Genomic DNA, 15,453 nt, shown 5'->3' on the forward strand with positions numbered 1-15,453 from the left:
AGATGGTATTTGAGTAGTTCTCTGAACTACTCAAAATTTCCGCTACCGGTTCTCCAGAATCTGTCAGAACCTGCTGGATTTCACCCCTGGTATCATTGATATATTTTTTTAGTATTAGTTATTTCTGATTGGTCTCTTATGATACAAAAGTTTTTGTTCTGTGTATTTTTGTTTTGTTTTTTTAACCTTAGTCTTGCTGCTATCAATAACTAGATGGGAGATGGGAATTGCATTGTATATTACTCTTTTTTTCAGAACAGTGTATAGTGTTAATACGTCTCTGTGTATTGGTCACTTTAAAAGATTGAATCTCTTGAAAGGTTTTTTTCAAGATTTCTTATTTCTCAGCATACTTTTTGCTTTAAGAAAATATTTTTGGAAAAGGCTTAGGATCATTGTATTGGGAGCAGGAGAGGTGACTGAAACTAACAGAGGAAAACGCACACATTGAGTTGTGTTGGTCAGGATTATTCTCCCACCAGATCCATGACATTTAGGATCAGGGTGCAAATGGTGGCTCTCCTGTGATTTGAAACTTGTGATTTCCCCCCCTCCCCCCTTATTTGCTTTAACAGAATTTGCTTCTGTTTGATCTTCTGTTTTTTTAGAGGCCAGTTGCTCTTGAGTGATGAAAGGCAGATCTAGCTTGTGAATTAAAAATTCAGCGTGAGAGGTCTCCCCCTCCCTTTCTCAAAAAATTAGGTGGACTCTGTCACTATTTTATTGGCACTAGTAGAACTTAGGAAATAGGAAAAAAAATCTAAAAACATAACAAATTAAACATTCAGCAATAGACATATTTCTGAATTATATTTAGGAATAGCACATTAGAAAAATACTATATTAACATAAATGCAAAATGATATGTAATATAATATCTGAAGATTTAGGTAGTCCTTGACTTACAACATTCACCTAGAGCATGGGTGTCAAACTCACGGCATCATGTGAGGCATCATCATGTCATGTGACTTTTACGATGTTTTTCCCTTTGCGGAGCTGGGATGGGTGTGGCCTGCACATGACGCATCCGGCCCACAGGCCGCCAATTTGACACCGCTGACCTAGAGACTGTTCAAAGTTACAACTCCATGGAAAAAGTAACATGACCATTTTTCCCACTTACGACCATTGCAATATCCACGTAGTCGCATGATCAAAAATTGGATGTTTAGCAACTGACTCATATTTATAATGGTTGCAGTGTTCCAGGGTCATGTGATCACTTTTTGTGACCTTTTGACAAGCAGAGTCAATGGGGAAGCTAGATTCACTTAACAACCATGTCACTAACTTAACAACTGCAGTGATTCATTTAACAGCTGTGGCACAAAAGCTCATAAAATGGGGCAAAATTCACTTAACAAATATGTTACTTCCTGACAAATACGTTGGGCTCAATTGTGGTTGTAAGTCGAGGACTACCTGTACTATGATATCCAGTTTAGTGCAATCATTTCAAAATGAAAAAAAAAAACAATAGAGAAATGGTCTGTCAATTTTTTCAACTTTCAATTTCCAAACATGAGGGATGCTCAAAAGTTCTGACATGCCTTGGGGATTGTAAAAATATTTGGGTTACTTTAATATAATTTAGATGTGCTTCGTAAGTAATTACATAAATATCATGCTTTTTAACATTTTGTTTCTTTCATTTGAGAATACAGTTAAATAACTCTAGTAGTCTATCTAGTTTTATCAACAAGGACGTAAGAATTAAACAGTGTGCTCAGTGGTGGGATGCTGCCGGTTTAACAACCAGTTCGGTGATCTCATGCTTTGCGCGCACGCACACCTAACTCATGCTGCACGGGGGGGGGTGCAGTTTTACAAATTCTAACCTTCTGTGTTACCACTTGGGAATAACAAAGCTGAGGCACGGCAACCCGTTCTGCCGCGCCAATCAGCTGAGAAGATAAAGGTAAGTAAAGCGCCAGGACGGGTGGCCGGGCTGATCTGATTGCGGAGTGAACCGGTTCGCTCCCAGCTGATAGTCAGAGCTACCAGTTTGCCCGAACCGGTAGAATCCCACCCTTGAGAGTGCTGCAGGGAAAAGAAACATAAATACAAAAATTGCACAGTTTCAAGGGGTTTTTAACAGCTGTTGCTGGTTCTTTTCCCCACTAGGAGTGAAACATAAGGTATTTCTAACTGCCGAAGATTGCTTTGAGTTGGGAAAGATTGCCTATACTGAAGCAGACTACTACCATACTGAATTGTGGATGGAGCAAGCTCTGAAACAGTTGGATGAGGGAGAAGTTTCTTCGTCAATCAACAAAGTTTCTGTTCTAGATTACTTGAGTTATGCTATATACCAGCAGGGGGACGTGGACAAAGCAATGATGCTCACCAAACGGTTACTTGAATTGGGTAGGTTAATCTTTCTTGTATTCATCATGTTTGCACTGCTTTTAACTTTTTTTTTCCCCCTCAGACATTTTCCACTTGGGTGTACAGGCTTTTCAAACTAATTAATGCAGTGGAGTGAAGGATAGAACGCTGCTGGGAATCCCTGTAATTACAAATGTGTTTAGGAAGCATTAATTTTCCCCCTCTCCATCATTTTATATGCCATTTGCTTCTGTGATTTGGGTATTTATATATGAAGATAGAGATACATTCCTGCTGACATAAGTGGATTAGATGCTGACATATACAGATTTCATCAATCTTCTGAACTCAAACAAAAGGACAAAATCTCTTAAAAACAGCTTTTTTCCATGGAGTTAACCAGTTCTCTACCTGCTTGTCCAACAGATCCCGAGCATCAGAGAGCAAATGGGAATATGAAATACTTTAAATACATCATGATTAAAGAAAAAGAAAAAGAAGCCAATGAGTCTGTGGCCAACACAGATGAGCAGACTGGGAAAAAAGTGAAGACTCAGAAAAGAGGGCCTCTCAAAGATTATCTGCCCGAGAGACAGAAGTATGAAAAATTATGCCGTGGTGAAGGTCTTAAAATGGTATGTTCTCCCTTTTACTGTGCTTCTCCTAAAATAAGACCTATCTCAAAAATAAGACCTAGCCTGATTTTTTTAGCATGCTCCTAATATAATAGGGGTATCAAACTGGCGGGCCGAATGCATCACGTGCAGGCCACGCCCACCCCACCTCCGCAAAGGGGAAAAACATTGCGATACGTCACATGGTGGCAACGCGACGCCGCGAATTTGACACCTGTGTAATATAAGCCCTACTCCAAAAATAAGCCCTAGTTACACTTGTCATCGGGGGTGGTGGCCAGCACTGGAGGCGGCAAGGGCATAGGGGATGATGGTGTTCAGCTGCAGCCTGTGCAGCACAGGTGAGTTGATTACCTGTCCAAGCAGCAGGCAGAGGTGGGGGGAGAGGAATTTGATCCGGACACGCATTTCGTGGGCCACAGACAAGCCGAGAGACGCGAAGATGAGCACCCCATAGCTGCCCGCCCACTCCATCCCACCGTCTCCCAGGCTGATCACCCTGATATTGTGTTTCCCTGAAAATAAGCCCTAATGCTTATTTTGGAACCCCCTCCCCCCAAAAATAAGACCAGGCCTTATTTTCGGGGAAATATGGCTATCTCTATGGAGATTCTCAATCATACAGATCATGGTTGTCCTAAAGGTGCCTTTTTAAAAGGACCTTTCAGCAATTCCAAGAAGGTTCCACATCCATTTGCACTATTCGGGTGAGGGCACAGATAAGCCTCAACGACTCTCAGAAAGAGTGCTAATGACCAGATGACTGCAATGCAGTGGTGGGATTCAGCCGGTTCTGTCTGGATCGCACAAACTGGTAGCGGCGACTGAGGGAGGCTTCGTCCACCTGCCTAGATGTAATGTGAGACTACTGCACGTGCGCTCCCGCACTCAAATTTGCAAACCGGTAGGGAAGCTAAGTGAATCCCACCTCTGCTGCAATGAATATAAATCCTTCCATTCCCCACCATTCAATCAGAACTGAAGAAGCTTCTGGGGTGAGAAACAAAATGCCTTGAAGGAAAAAACAAAGAAAGTCCGTCCAGTTGCCTTTAGAAAAAGTACTTTTGGCCTCCCTTGTATGCAATACGAACATTATTTGTGAATGAAAAATAATGCATTGAGTTACTAATGCTTGCCCTTTATTTCAAACATTTAGACTCCTAGAAAAGAAAAGAAGCTGTTCTGCCGTTATTCCGATGGGCACAGGAACCCTTATTACATCCTGGGACCTGTCAAACAAGAAGATGAGTGGGATCGCCCTCGGATCATCCGCTTTCTTGACATTATCTCCGACGAAGAAATAGAAAAAGTCAAAGAGCTTTCAAAACCAAGGGTAAAGAATCTAAATAGTCCACACTCTTTTAACAAGGCCACCAATGAATAACTTCCTCACTTGCTTCCTGATTGCAGCTTGCTTGGGCCTTGCTAAATAGCTTTTTGCTGTCTATCACTTAATGACATCTTCATTTTATTTCTGAAATAGCAAAGGAGCTTTTGCTTGTTTGGTTAGGCCCAAGAAGAATAGATTGACAAATAGTTCTGATCTTTGAACCATTGTTGCTTATCCAGCGATTATGTCGAATAAAATGTAGGCATGCCCTGTTTTTGGGAGCTTGTTGCGAAAAACAGTAATGAAAAGTTTAAAAATTCTTTACAACAGGCAAACTGACAAATATTAGTACCATTCGTACTATTTTTGAGTTTTGTTACACTTTGTCTTTGTCAAGACAAATTCTAATAGTAAATTCAGCTATAATTCTAATTACAGATGTATTTGATTCTTTCTGTACAGTACAGTAGTGTATAGTCTTATTTCTGTAGGATTAAATCATCATGCAGCAAGTTACTAGAATGTTATGTCTGATTGGCCCATTCTGTATCAAGGCATTTTTTATTATTTTTGACATTCTGAACTTTTTTTCATGTTCGACGTTTTTTGTTCAGTGGTGGTGGGTTTTGTTCCTTAATGGAAAAGAACCCTACTGAAATTGGGGTTCCGCCCCCGGATTCTGAATGGTCAGATAAATGTGATGCAATATGTACATTGTAATGCGACTGTTCTGATTGGTTCGCTTCACAGCTGAGGCGAGCCACCATTTCAAACCCCATAACGGGAGTCTTGGAGACTGCACATTACAGAATTAGCAAAAGGTAAGACTTTACTTGCCATACCTTCCGTCTTTGTGATGAGACCCTCTATGGTACTCATTTGTGTAGAAGAGTGACCAGGAAAAAAAAAAAAAAGGTGGTTTTAAACTTTTCTGGTCGTTTGTGCTATTCACAGAGACTTCTAACACTTCGTTACTGCTGAGTTTCTCAGGTGCTTCTTGTAGCCAGAAGTTTTGTCCTTCTTTGCTTATTTAAAGTATATTTTGATATTTGAGGTTTAGCGTAAATTGACAGAGAGATTTCATGTTGCTTTCTGCCTTGTGGTTTGAAAGTTTCCTCCTCTAGCTTCTTTTTGTTTTGGAATTATATTTTTCATGATGATGTGGCATGCACAATTATTTACTTAACAATATGCAATTTTTTGCTTCCTATATACAAAAAACAAGCTTGTCTTGACAAGGTTACAAATTGATTGTTTATATTGAAATATGCACTGTTTCTATATGTACTGTATCTGTTGTAGCACTAATATGCCCTATGGATTTCTGCTTGGTTTTATTGGAGCCACATATGCTGTTAAGTGGAGTTTAGAATAGTTTTAGGTATGTTTGAGTCTCAAAATACCCTATTTGCTTTTATGAATTCCTCTTAATTCCACTTCTATTTATTAATTGTTCCGTATTTGACTGCTGAAAATGGGGAGTCCCCACGTGTTCATACACAATTTGAATAATTTTAAAAATTTAAAATAATTGGATCTCATTCCTGTGTGGAATTCCAACATGTCTCTTTTACTGGGAATTTCCAAATTCTCTGGCTAAAAGCCAGCTCTCCTAGTGGTTCCTATCAGACATTGTTGTAGAGGTGAAATGAAATGTTGTGTTTTGTTCAGAAACTTTTTTGATTTTGTTAATTTATTCCATTTATTTATTTCACTTAAATGCATACCCCGCTTTTTTAAAATCCCACTTTTTTCTTCGTGGCAATGAAACATTTACAAATATTTATAGTGCATCCTATAAATTCAGCAGTCTCAATTGTTGGAACACCATAACTTTGATAAAATTTAAGCATGTAACCTATCACTACATATTTTTTTTCAAAGAAAGAATAACTGGAAGAAGAGCCTTTAACTTCTGGGTTCCTGAGAAGTTCTCTGTGAAACTTGGCAGATACAAGTGGCTTGCAATTAGCTTTCCATTTGGGGAAGAAAAAGTGAAAGGACAACCTAACCAAATTTGATTAAACCAATTGAATTAAATTGATACAGAGAAATACAGCAGATAGTGCAATCCTTTAAGCGTTCCTGCTGACCTGAGCATTGCATTTTATCTTGACCAATCGGAACCCTCCCAATTGCCTGTGGCTTGGCCCAGACGCTTGCTTCTAAAGTAAGCCTTCGTCCTTTCTCTTTTTTTATTTTTTGTAGCTGAGCCGAGCTACTGTGCATGACCCTCAGACTGGGAAACTGACCACAGCACATTACAGAGTCTCTAAGAGGTAAGAGGAGACGGGTACTTCTGAATTACTACAGGGTAGGTCGATCGGCGATTGGTATCAAAGGTTGGGACTGGGGTTCCTTTGTCTGATAAGTAGACGCAGCCTTAAAACACATTGCTAACACTTATGGCATTGAAAGTTTGGAATGTTTGAAAAAAGGATACTTTTAGATGTAAGTGCTAACCCAAATTAAGTTGTTGAAGCATGTCCTTCCCTCTCTTCCATTGAAATCAGTGAGGCTTTAGTGCTTTTTAAACCAGTCGGTGCATTCCGTGTACTACTACTACTCTGCATGATCCTAATAAAAGCTAGCACATTGAATTATTTCATCTTAAACACAATCCATGTGAATTTCCTAACCTGGTGCCTGTACTAGAGAGGTTACAGTACGTTCTACCATCTGTTTGCTTTTTCTCATGGTGTCTCAATATCTATCTTAATTTTAAGACTTCTTAAGGAGCACATAACAAGCAGGAAGCCGCATGTCATAATGATAGCTTGAAATTCCTAGTTGAGCACCTATTTTTAAATAGAGGATGCACAAAATATACTGTACGTGCTCCTTAGCTGCCTTTTTTAAAAAATACAGTCACAGAATATTTGCAAGAAAGTATTTCAATAAGTCCCTGAATGTGGGGCATGTTTTTTTTATTGCTTCATGGGGCTTTTTATTGTTAAGTTTCAATGTGATTTTTTTTTGGTCATTTTGTGAAATACTACATACATTGAGAAAACTTACACCTATATCACCATGATGTAAAAAAAGATGTGGACACTCTAGAAAGAGCAGCAAAGATGATTAGGGGACTGGAGGCTAAAACATATAAAGAACGATTGCTGGAATTGGGTATGTCTAGTTTGATGAAAAGAAGGACTAGGGGAGACATGATAGCAGTGTTCCAATATCTCAGGGGCTGCCACAAAGAAGAGGGAGTCAAGCTATTCTCCAAAGCATCTGTGGGTAGGACAAGAAGCAATGGGTGGAAACCAATCAAGGAGCCTGGATAGCTCAGCAGACTAATGCATTGTAATTAACATCCAGTTGTCTGCTATTACTATAAGTTCGAATCTCACCAGGCTCAAGGTTGACTCAGCCTTCCATCCTTTCTAAGGTAGGTAAATTGAGGACCCAGTTTGTGGGGGCAATAAACTGACTTTGTATATGCACACAAAAGTATGAAGGCTATTGCTTAACGCATTGTAAGCCGCCCTGAGTCTTTGGAGAAGGGCGGCATATAAATCAATTTTTTTTTAAAAAAAAAAAGGAGAAAAGCAACCTAGAACTAAGGAAAAATTTCCTGACTGAACAATTAATCAGTGGAACAACTTGCCTCCAAAAGTTGTGAATGCTCCAACACTGGAAGTTTTTAAGTTGAGATTGGATAACCATTTGTCTGAAATGCTATAGGGTTTTCTATCTAAGCAGGGGGTTGGACTAGAAGACCTCCAAGGTCCCTTCCAACGCTTCTATTCTATTCTATTCTATTCTATTCTATTCTATTCTATTCTATTCTATTCTATTCTATTCTATTCTATTATTTTTTTGAAAGCTAATATTTTCCAAAGCAGAAGCTGCATTGGCAAAACTAACAAGGACGTCAGAACAATTCCTTGATTTTTTTTAAAAAAAACATCCACTAGGACAGTGGTACCCAACCTTTCCAGCTTGGGGAGCAGGGGAAGGGTGTGTGAGTAGCAATGGAGCTTCACGTGTGAGCAGAGGGTGCTCGCAGATGAAGCTCCATTCATGCAAATGGAGCTTTGAGCATAAGTACCCCCTGATTGTGCGAGTGGAGCTTCGTGCGCACACGCTTGCCCATCTCTCCCGTGGGCCGGTTTTGAACAGGCCATGGCCTGGTACTCCTCCTTGTATTTTGAAGAGAAGACCATTTTCCCTGCCCAAGTATTCCAGTAACTTTTTCCCTAGTTAATACTTTCCATATTACAGTATTCCCTTTTTAATGACAGGACTACTGTTCATTCTGAAGTATGTGGCAAGCAGATTGTATAAACGGGCCCAGGATTTTGAGCCAAGCCAAGTACTGTACTAAAATAATTTGGTCAGTCTAGCCCAACCCTCTTCTCTGTTAAGGGTGTACAGTATACTTCTACGAAACCCACTTTCTTCTCTGTCGAAATTCCTACTTCTCTTGAAGTAAAACATTTTTTTTTTTTTGGTCACAGGAGAGAAGACTTTTTAAATAATGCTACTGAAGTATTTTATAAAATCCTTTCATAGAACTGGAGATTTAGAAACTCTCAATAGAATTGTGGAATCTTGAAAAGAGTAAAAATTAACATTGATTATTGCAGTGACAGAGAAAGGTGTACTAGTTCATTTGAAATAGTAATAACTTGGGAAACATATTTGTTTACTTATTTATAAAATCTTTTGGCCACCCATCTTCCCACAGGGTAACTCTGGGCATCTTACAGTCATAAAAATCCGTCTGTCTGTCTGTCTGTCTGTCTATCTATCTATCTATCTATCTATCTATCTATCTATCTACATTAAAACATAAATAACCATGAAAATCTAATTACATGGGGGGGAAGCAGACTGGGGGAAGATGGGATCTGTTGTTACTCAATCACCTCCACTGTTGTAACTGTTTACATTGGACTTTAAATTAAAAACTTTTCAGATGTAATATTCATATCACCACAATAGTATTTAGCTAGCATTATTTTTTGAAGAGATACAGACAATACAAATAATTTTACCTTGGAATACTTTGAACTAAAATGAAATGTGTTGAGAGTTCAAGTTCCCTGAAGAAGAAATGGATATATAATGGATGAAATAAAGTCAAAATTAGAGATGCATTTAAGACTTAAACTGTAAGATTCAGTACTGTAAAACGAAGAATACATTTTACAATAACAGTAAGACGGGAAGGAAGTTGACGTTTACTACCACAGAGAAGCAATGCAATAAATTGACATATTAACTAATTCTTTGCTTTCTTTTTAGCCAAAAGGATATTTAAGTTGGCCTACAAGAGAAACTCATAGTTTCAGGAGTAATGTAGGTCAAAGCAGTACTGAGTAATTGGAGCCAACTCTCTAGTAAGAGGGAGGCTTCCTTTTTAACAAGTTTAATCAAGAATGAGTTGAAACACATCCAAATATTCACTGATGGAAACAGAATTGAAATCAGAACTGCTTCCAAATGCACCTAGGGAGCATGTAAAGGATTCATATGGAATAAATCACCTTGTGGTGAGTTGGGTGCCAAACAAACAACACTTTAAGATGGGTGTCAAATTCGTGGTGTCATATTGTCGTCATGTGACATATCATGACTTCCCCCCTCTGCTAAACTGGGGGTGGGCGTGGCCAGCGCGTGACACCTCTGGCCTGCGGCCCGCGAGTTTGACACCCTGCTTTTTTTTTTTTTTTAATTTGATTTATATGCCGCCCTTCTCCGGAGACTCAGGGCGGCTTACAATGCGTTAAGCAATAGCCTTCATACTTTTGTATATTTATACAAAGTCAGCTTATTGCCCCCACAAACTGGGTCCTCATTTAACCTACCTTAGAAAGGATGGAAGGCTGAGTCAACCTGGAGCCTGGTAAGATTCGAACCTGCAGTAATTGCAGGCAGCTGTGTTAATAACAGGGTGCTTTAAACCACTGTACTACCAAGGCTTTAAGATATGATCCAGTTATTTAGCACTTTGTCAATAAAATAACCGGCATTTTAAAGTGAATCTAAAACGATTGTTTTCAATCTTGGCAGTTTTAAGATGGGTGGACTTCAACTCCCAGAATTCTCCAGCCGGTCAGGCTCACGGAGGAATTCTGAGAATTGAAGTTCACTCATCTTAAAACTGCCAAGAATGAGAAATACTGGTCTGAAAGCTAGTTAGTAGCCAAAGCAGTCCCAGAGTGATTTAGAAAGCTTTGACTTATTTGACTCTGCTTGACTTATTGCTGCGTTCCTGTTGTGTCAGGGCCATACATTGAATTACACTCTTGTACAGATGTACTGAGAGCAAATCCTATCTAAATCAATCAGATTGACTTCTGAGAATACACTGCGGATAGACAAATTGTAGGTTGCTGAACCCCAACAGTATAGAATTACTCCTTTGATGGAGCTATCTTATTTTGTTCTCTGCAAGAAGAAGTGTGAGAAAACATTATTATTTTTTTTTTAGTTTAGTTGCTAGGAGGTATTGAACTGCCAGCATGAAATATCAACCAGGAGTCCCAGCTACATGTAGTTGTTCATTAGTTAAATATGGGATGTACTATATATTCATTACTTTTATCACCTTCGTTACTGTAAACTTAATTTCCCTCTTTAGGAGATAACTCTTCCTGATATTGCTTGATGTAATTTCATCTTGTTTTGAGACAGGATATTCGTTTTTTGTCTGCTTTGTTTCCTATACTAACAATACACAACACTAACAGTATGCCAGCAATATACTAAACAGTTGTGGGTTTCAAATTTTTTTACTACCGGTTCGGTGGGCGTGGCTTGGTGGGCATGGCTTGGGCATGGCAGGGGATACTGTAAAATCTCCATTCCCTCCCCAATCCAGAGGAATGTTACTGCAAAATCCCCATTTCCTCCCGATCAGCTGGGACTCGGGAGGCAGAGAATAGATGGGAGCGGGGCCAGTCAGAGGTGGTATTTACCAGTTCTCCGAACTACTCAAAATTTCCACTACCGGTTCTCCAGAACCGGCCAGAACCTGCTGAAACCCACCTATGACTAATAAGTGCATTAACTGAGTATTTTGATTTTTTTAAAAAAATCATTCTGTGTCTGGCAAATGTTCATCTGTTATTTCCTCCATACTCTTGAAGATTCTGTAATCTCTGTTGGTTCCTGATCTGCTGCTCTTGATTAGGGTTTTGTTGTGTTCCTGTAAAAAGGAAGGTAGCAAATTTGCCGAAGTAAATGCATAACTTCATCCTTCCAATCCAACAGAATGTGCTAGATTTCTTGAATCCTTCAGTGGTCATTGATGATTTTTAAAAGTAATCCCTGTTCTCTCACAGCTTTGGGTCATTCAGTCTTTTTTTGAAATGTGCACCCCAGAATACAGGTAGTCCTCGACTTACAACAGTTCATTTAGTGACCGTTTTGAAGTTACAACAGCCGTTGCAGCATCCCCGTGGTTACATGATTTACATTCAGATTCTTGACATCTGACTCGCATTTATGACGCTTGTAGTGTCCCGTAGTCATGTGATCCCCTTTTGCGACCTACTGAGAAGCGAAAGTCAATGGGGAAGCCAAATTCACTTAACGACTATGTCACTAACTTAACAACTGCAGTGATTCACTTAGCAACTGGGGCAAGAAAGGTCGTAAAATGGGGCAAACCAATGCCTCACTTAACAGCAGAAATTATGGGCTCAATTCTGGTCATATGTTGAGGACTACCTATATGATGCACCAAAGAAGAAGAAAAAAAGTTTGATTCATAGAATTCTGACAGTTGCAAGAATTGGATAAGTACATATTTAAGTAATGTTTTTTTTCCACTTTCCATTATAGTTAACGGTGAAGAAATTATGTTGCTCTAAAGCAGTGATCCAGTATTTTTTCTGGCACATACATACAACATAAGAAGACCCTGGGTTCACTCATTTACTTCACTTATATTACTCCGGAAATCTTATGCAGAAAATAATAACATTCCTCCCAGAAAATACTGTCCCTAAAGGACTATAAAATCCTATTGCAATGTAGAAGACATTATACTATCTGAAGTTTGACTCAGCAGATTCTTTTTTTTATTATTATTATTAATCATGGATGTGCTCTAGCTAAGCAAGTCTGAATGACATTACATGCAGAAATAGTGTGTGGACTTAAAAAAAATATTTCTTGTAAAATTACATTTAGGTTAAGTTTTATAGACTACTTTGCACAATTCAAATTAGTTTGTGATTGGTCATGAAAATTAATACTCAGATCTTATTGTTCATGAATAATACTATAATTCCATTTTTAGTGCCTGGCTATCTGGATATGAAAACCCTGTAGTGGCACGTATAAATAAAAGGATACAGGATCTAACAGGGTTGGATGTTTCCACAGCTGAGGAGCTCCAGGTGAGTTTGAAAAAAAAAAAAAAAAAAAACGTATGTGACTGACCAGGTTAGCATGGCCCCAAGAAGGATTTAAAAGAGCTACATGCCAAATCTCTACACTTTTTATAAGTTGAGGACAGTGGTGGGCTGCAGCCAGTTCGGACCGATTCGAGTGAACTGGTAGTTCCGATGATCAGCTGGTCCCGCCCCCACCCTATCCTGTCCTATATTTCCTTTCTGGCTCAGCTGATTCGCGCAGCACAGCTGATTTCCGCGCCTTCACTGTTCGACTTACCAGGACTGCCTTAGAAAGTAAGCAGCTGAACTTCAAATTGCTGTATTTTGAAGCGCGCACTCACAGAACCAGTTGTTAAACCGGTTGCAGCCCATCACTGGTTGAGGATCTCATCTTCATTATGATTTCATTGTGTCTTGTATTTTCTTGGTGTTGTCTAAATATATGATATTCATCAGCGGTAAACTGCTAGAACCTATGGTTACTCATCTGTTTTGTTTTGTTTTTTTCTTAGAGGAAAAAGAAGGCAAAGTAGCGCAACAAGTTCATTACATACAGTTCCCAAACTTCCATTCTGATTTTTTTTTCCAATTTTTTAAAACAGAGAATGTACTTGATGTCCAACTCTTAAATATATAATCAAACCCAGTTCAGATTTTTATTATTATTATTTATTTATGTATTTATCACTCATGTTGCATCAAATGACTCTGGGTGGCTTACAGCATAAAACTTTTAAAACATTAAAATTATCGGATAGAAAATGAACAAAGTAGATAAACATTCACTTTACGTTGAATGAAATTGAAAGCATAAAAACAAAATCTTCCATATTAAGCATTCCAATACTTTAACTTTGCATCTGTTTAGGGCCACTGAAATAATATGTTCAGCTATGTTCAATAACATTTAATGCATTAAGTGTTATTTGCAAGTCTGCAATAGTTCCTGCTTTAGTTTTTGCAATTGCCTACACAGGTAGTCCTCGACTTACAACCATTTGTTTAGTGACCATTCAAAGTTGCAACAGCACTGAAAAAAGTGACCTATGTCCCTTTTTCACACTTAAGCCATTGCACCATCCTCATGGCTACATGATTAAAATTCATGTAAAATGGCAACTGATCCTCTTTTGCGACTTTCTGACAAGCAAAGTCAATGGGAAAGCCAGATTCAATGAACAACCGTGTTACTAATTTAAGTGCAGTGATTCATTTGACAACTTAAGGAAAGAAAAGTTGCAAAATGAAGCAAAACTCAATTCACAGCTGTCTGTGAATGGAATGGAAATGCAATGGAAATTTGGGGCTCAATTGTGATCATAAGCCGAGGACTACCTGTATATCCCTTTAGGGCAGGGGTGTCAAACCCAATTTCATTGAGGGCGGCATCAGGGCTGTGGTTGACCTAGGGGAGGAGGCGCGACTGGGTAGGTGGAGCCAACTGGGTGGGTGGGGCCAGCTTGACGCCACTCCCCAAACTGCTTTTCACATTGGGTAGACCTGGCCGAAGCCATGCGGGCCAGATACATTTTCCAGGACGACCCCGTGGGCCAGATCTGACCACATCACGACCTGGATGCAGTTCACGGGCCTGGAGTTTGACACTCCTGCTTTAGGGAGAGGGGCTGACTCTGAAGACTTAAGTTGTCCTACTGTCTTTTAGCCAGATTTCATCTTAGAACTGAAGCAAGCATATGAGATCCCATCTTAAATCTTTCACTGGGTGTTTGTGCTTCTTTTACTGTAGGTAGCCAATTACGGAGTAGGAGGCCAGTACGAGCCTCATTTTGATTTTGGAAGGGTAAGTCTTTCTTCGCCTTTGGGCTTCTTCATATGTGCTGTGTTTCCTTTTTTTCCAGGTAGCAAATTATGGAGTGGGAGGACAATATGAGCCTCACTATGACTTTGCTCGGGCAAGTAAAATGATGGGTGAAGGAAAAGTTTGCAGATTTTAGGCTCTTGGGACGCTGTCTAAAGTGTCTTATATCTGTATTAAATTTGGGCTTTTGAGTGGTCTAATCCTTCTGAATGGATAAAGCTTTCTAAATCACCATTTGAACGATAAAAAGATAGTTGCAGTGAACTCTTAAGGAAAAGAGTTAAAAGTGTCCCTTCATAGAAAGTGCTTTACAGAAAAATGTTGCTCATTGGGAATAGTGATCAAGCTTTATATTATATCAGTGGCATAGAGACAAAGCAGTGGTCAGCTTTTGTTTTTAATTATATTAATTTTTTCAAATTTAGCTCATTAAAAAGCTCACAGTTTGTACTCCTGGTTTAAAGCGTTGCACTGATCAAAAAAGTAATAAAATGATTTTGAAATTCAGTATATCTGCATTTCAATGCTTGTTTGTATTTTTTTCCTTAATGAACTATCTGTTAATCAAACGTGAATAAATTCAAATGGTGATTTATGGAGCATTGGTGTAAAGTAACATTTTCGATTAACATTTTTCTTGAACCAACCTGTCCGACGGTAATTTAAAAATTCTTGCCTTAACACAAGATCAAACTTCGATTCACTCTGTTGCTTAAAATCTTCTGATGTGTTTCTCAAATCAACAGTGTATTAACTGTGTTCATGCATAACATTAATTTCTGTCCTAATATTTTTGCAGTGCACCTGTGAATTTCTGTAGCGTTGTGTTGTAAATTCTACTATGCTACATAATGGCCAATGTATTTCAGTTTAACATTTATTTAATGAAGTTTTTATTTCAGCCACTAATAGGCCTTGTCAGGGCTACTTACAATAAAATAGTGATTTATAAGAAAGAAAACCATGAAATGCAAAATCAGTACT

General features: G+C 38.8%; 1 protein-coding gene across 2 annotated transcripts in view; it reads left to right on the forward strand.

Moving 5' to 3' along the window:
- Window positions 1–15,453, forward strand: part of P4HA1 (prolyl 4-hydroxylase subunit alpha 1) — a 46,909-nt gene that overhangs the window by 20,578 nt on the left and 10,878 nt on the right. The window contains exons 6-11 of one of the 2 annotated variants that reach the window (XM_070945557.1): window positions 2,128–2,370; window positions 2,758–2,966; window positions 4,123–4,299; window positions 5,047–5,117; window positions 12,554–12,653; window positions 14,398–14,451. In XM_070945557.1, coding sequence (XP_070801658.1) covers window positions 2,128–2,370; window positions 2,758–2,966; window positions 4,123–4,299; window positions 5,047–5,117; window positions 12,554–12,653; window positions 14,398–14,451 — 854 coding nt within the window. Of the gene's footprint in view, window positions 1–2,127; window positions 2,371–2,757; window positions 2,967–4,122; window positions 4,300–5,046; window positions 5,118–6,504; window positions 6,576–12,553; window positions 12,654–14,397; window positions 14,452–15,453 lie in introns of both variants that reach the window. The other variant, XM_070945556.1, reaches the window with a different exon arrangement.

The sequence above is a fragment of the Pituophis catenifer genome, unplaced genomic scaffold (assembly GCF_029215685.1).
Source record: "Pituophis catenifer annectens isolate HBS135680 unplaced genomic scaffold, rPitCat1.0.hap2 SCAF_6, whole genome shotgun sequence".
In the NCBI taxonomy this organism is placed as follows: Eukaryota; Metazoa; Chordata; class Lepidosauria; order Squamata; family Colubridae; genus Pituophis; species Pituophis catenifer.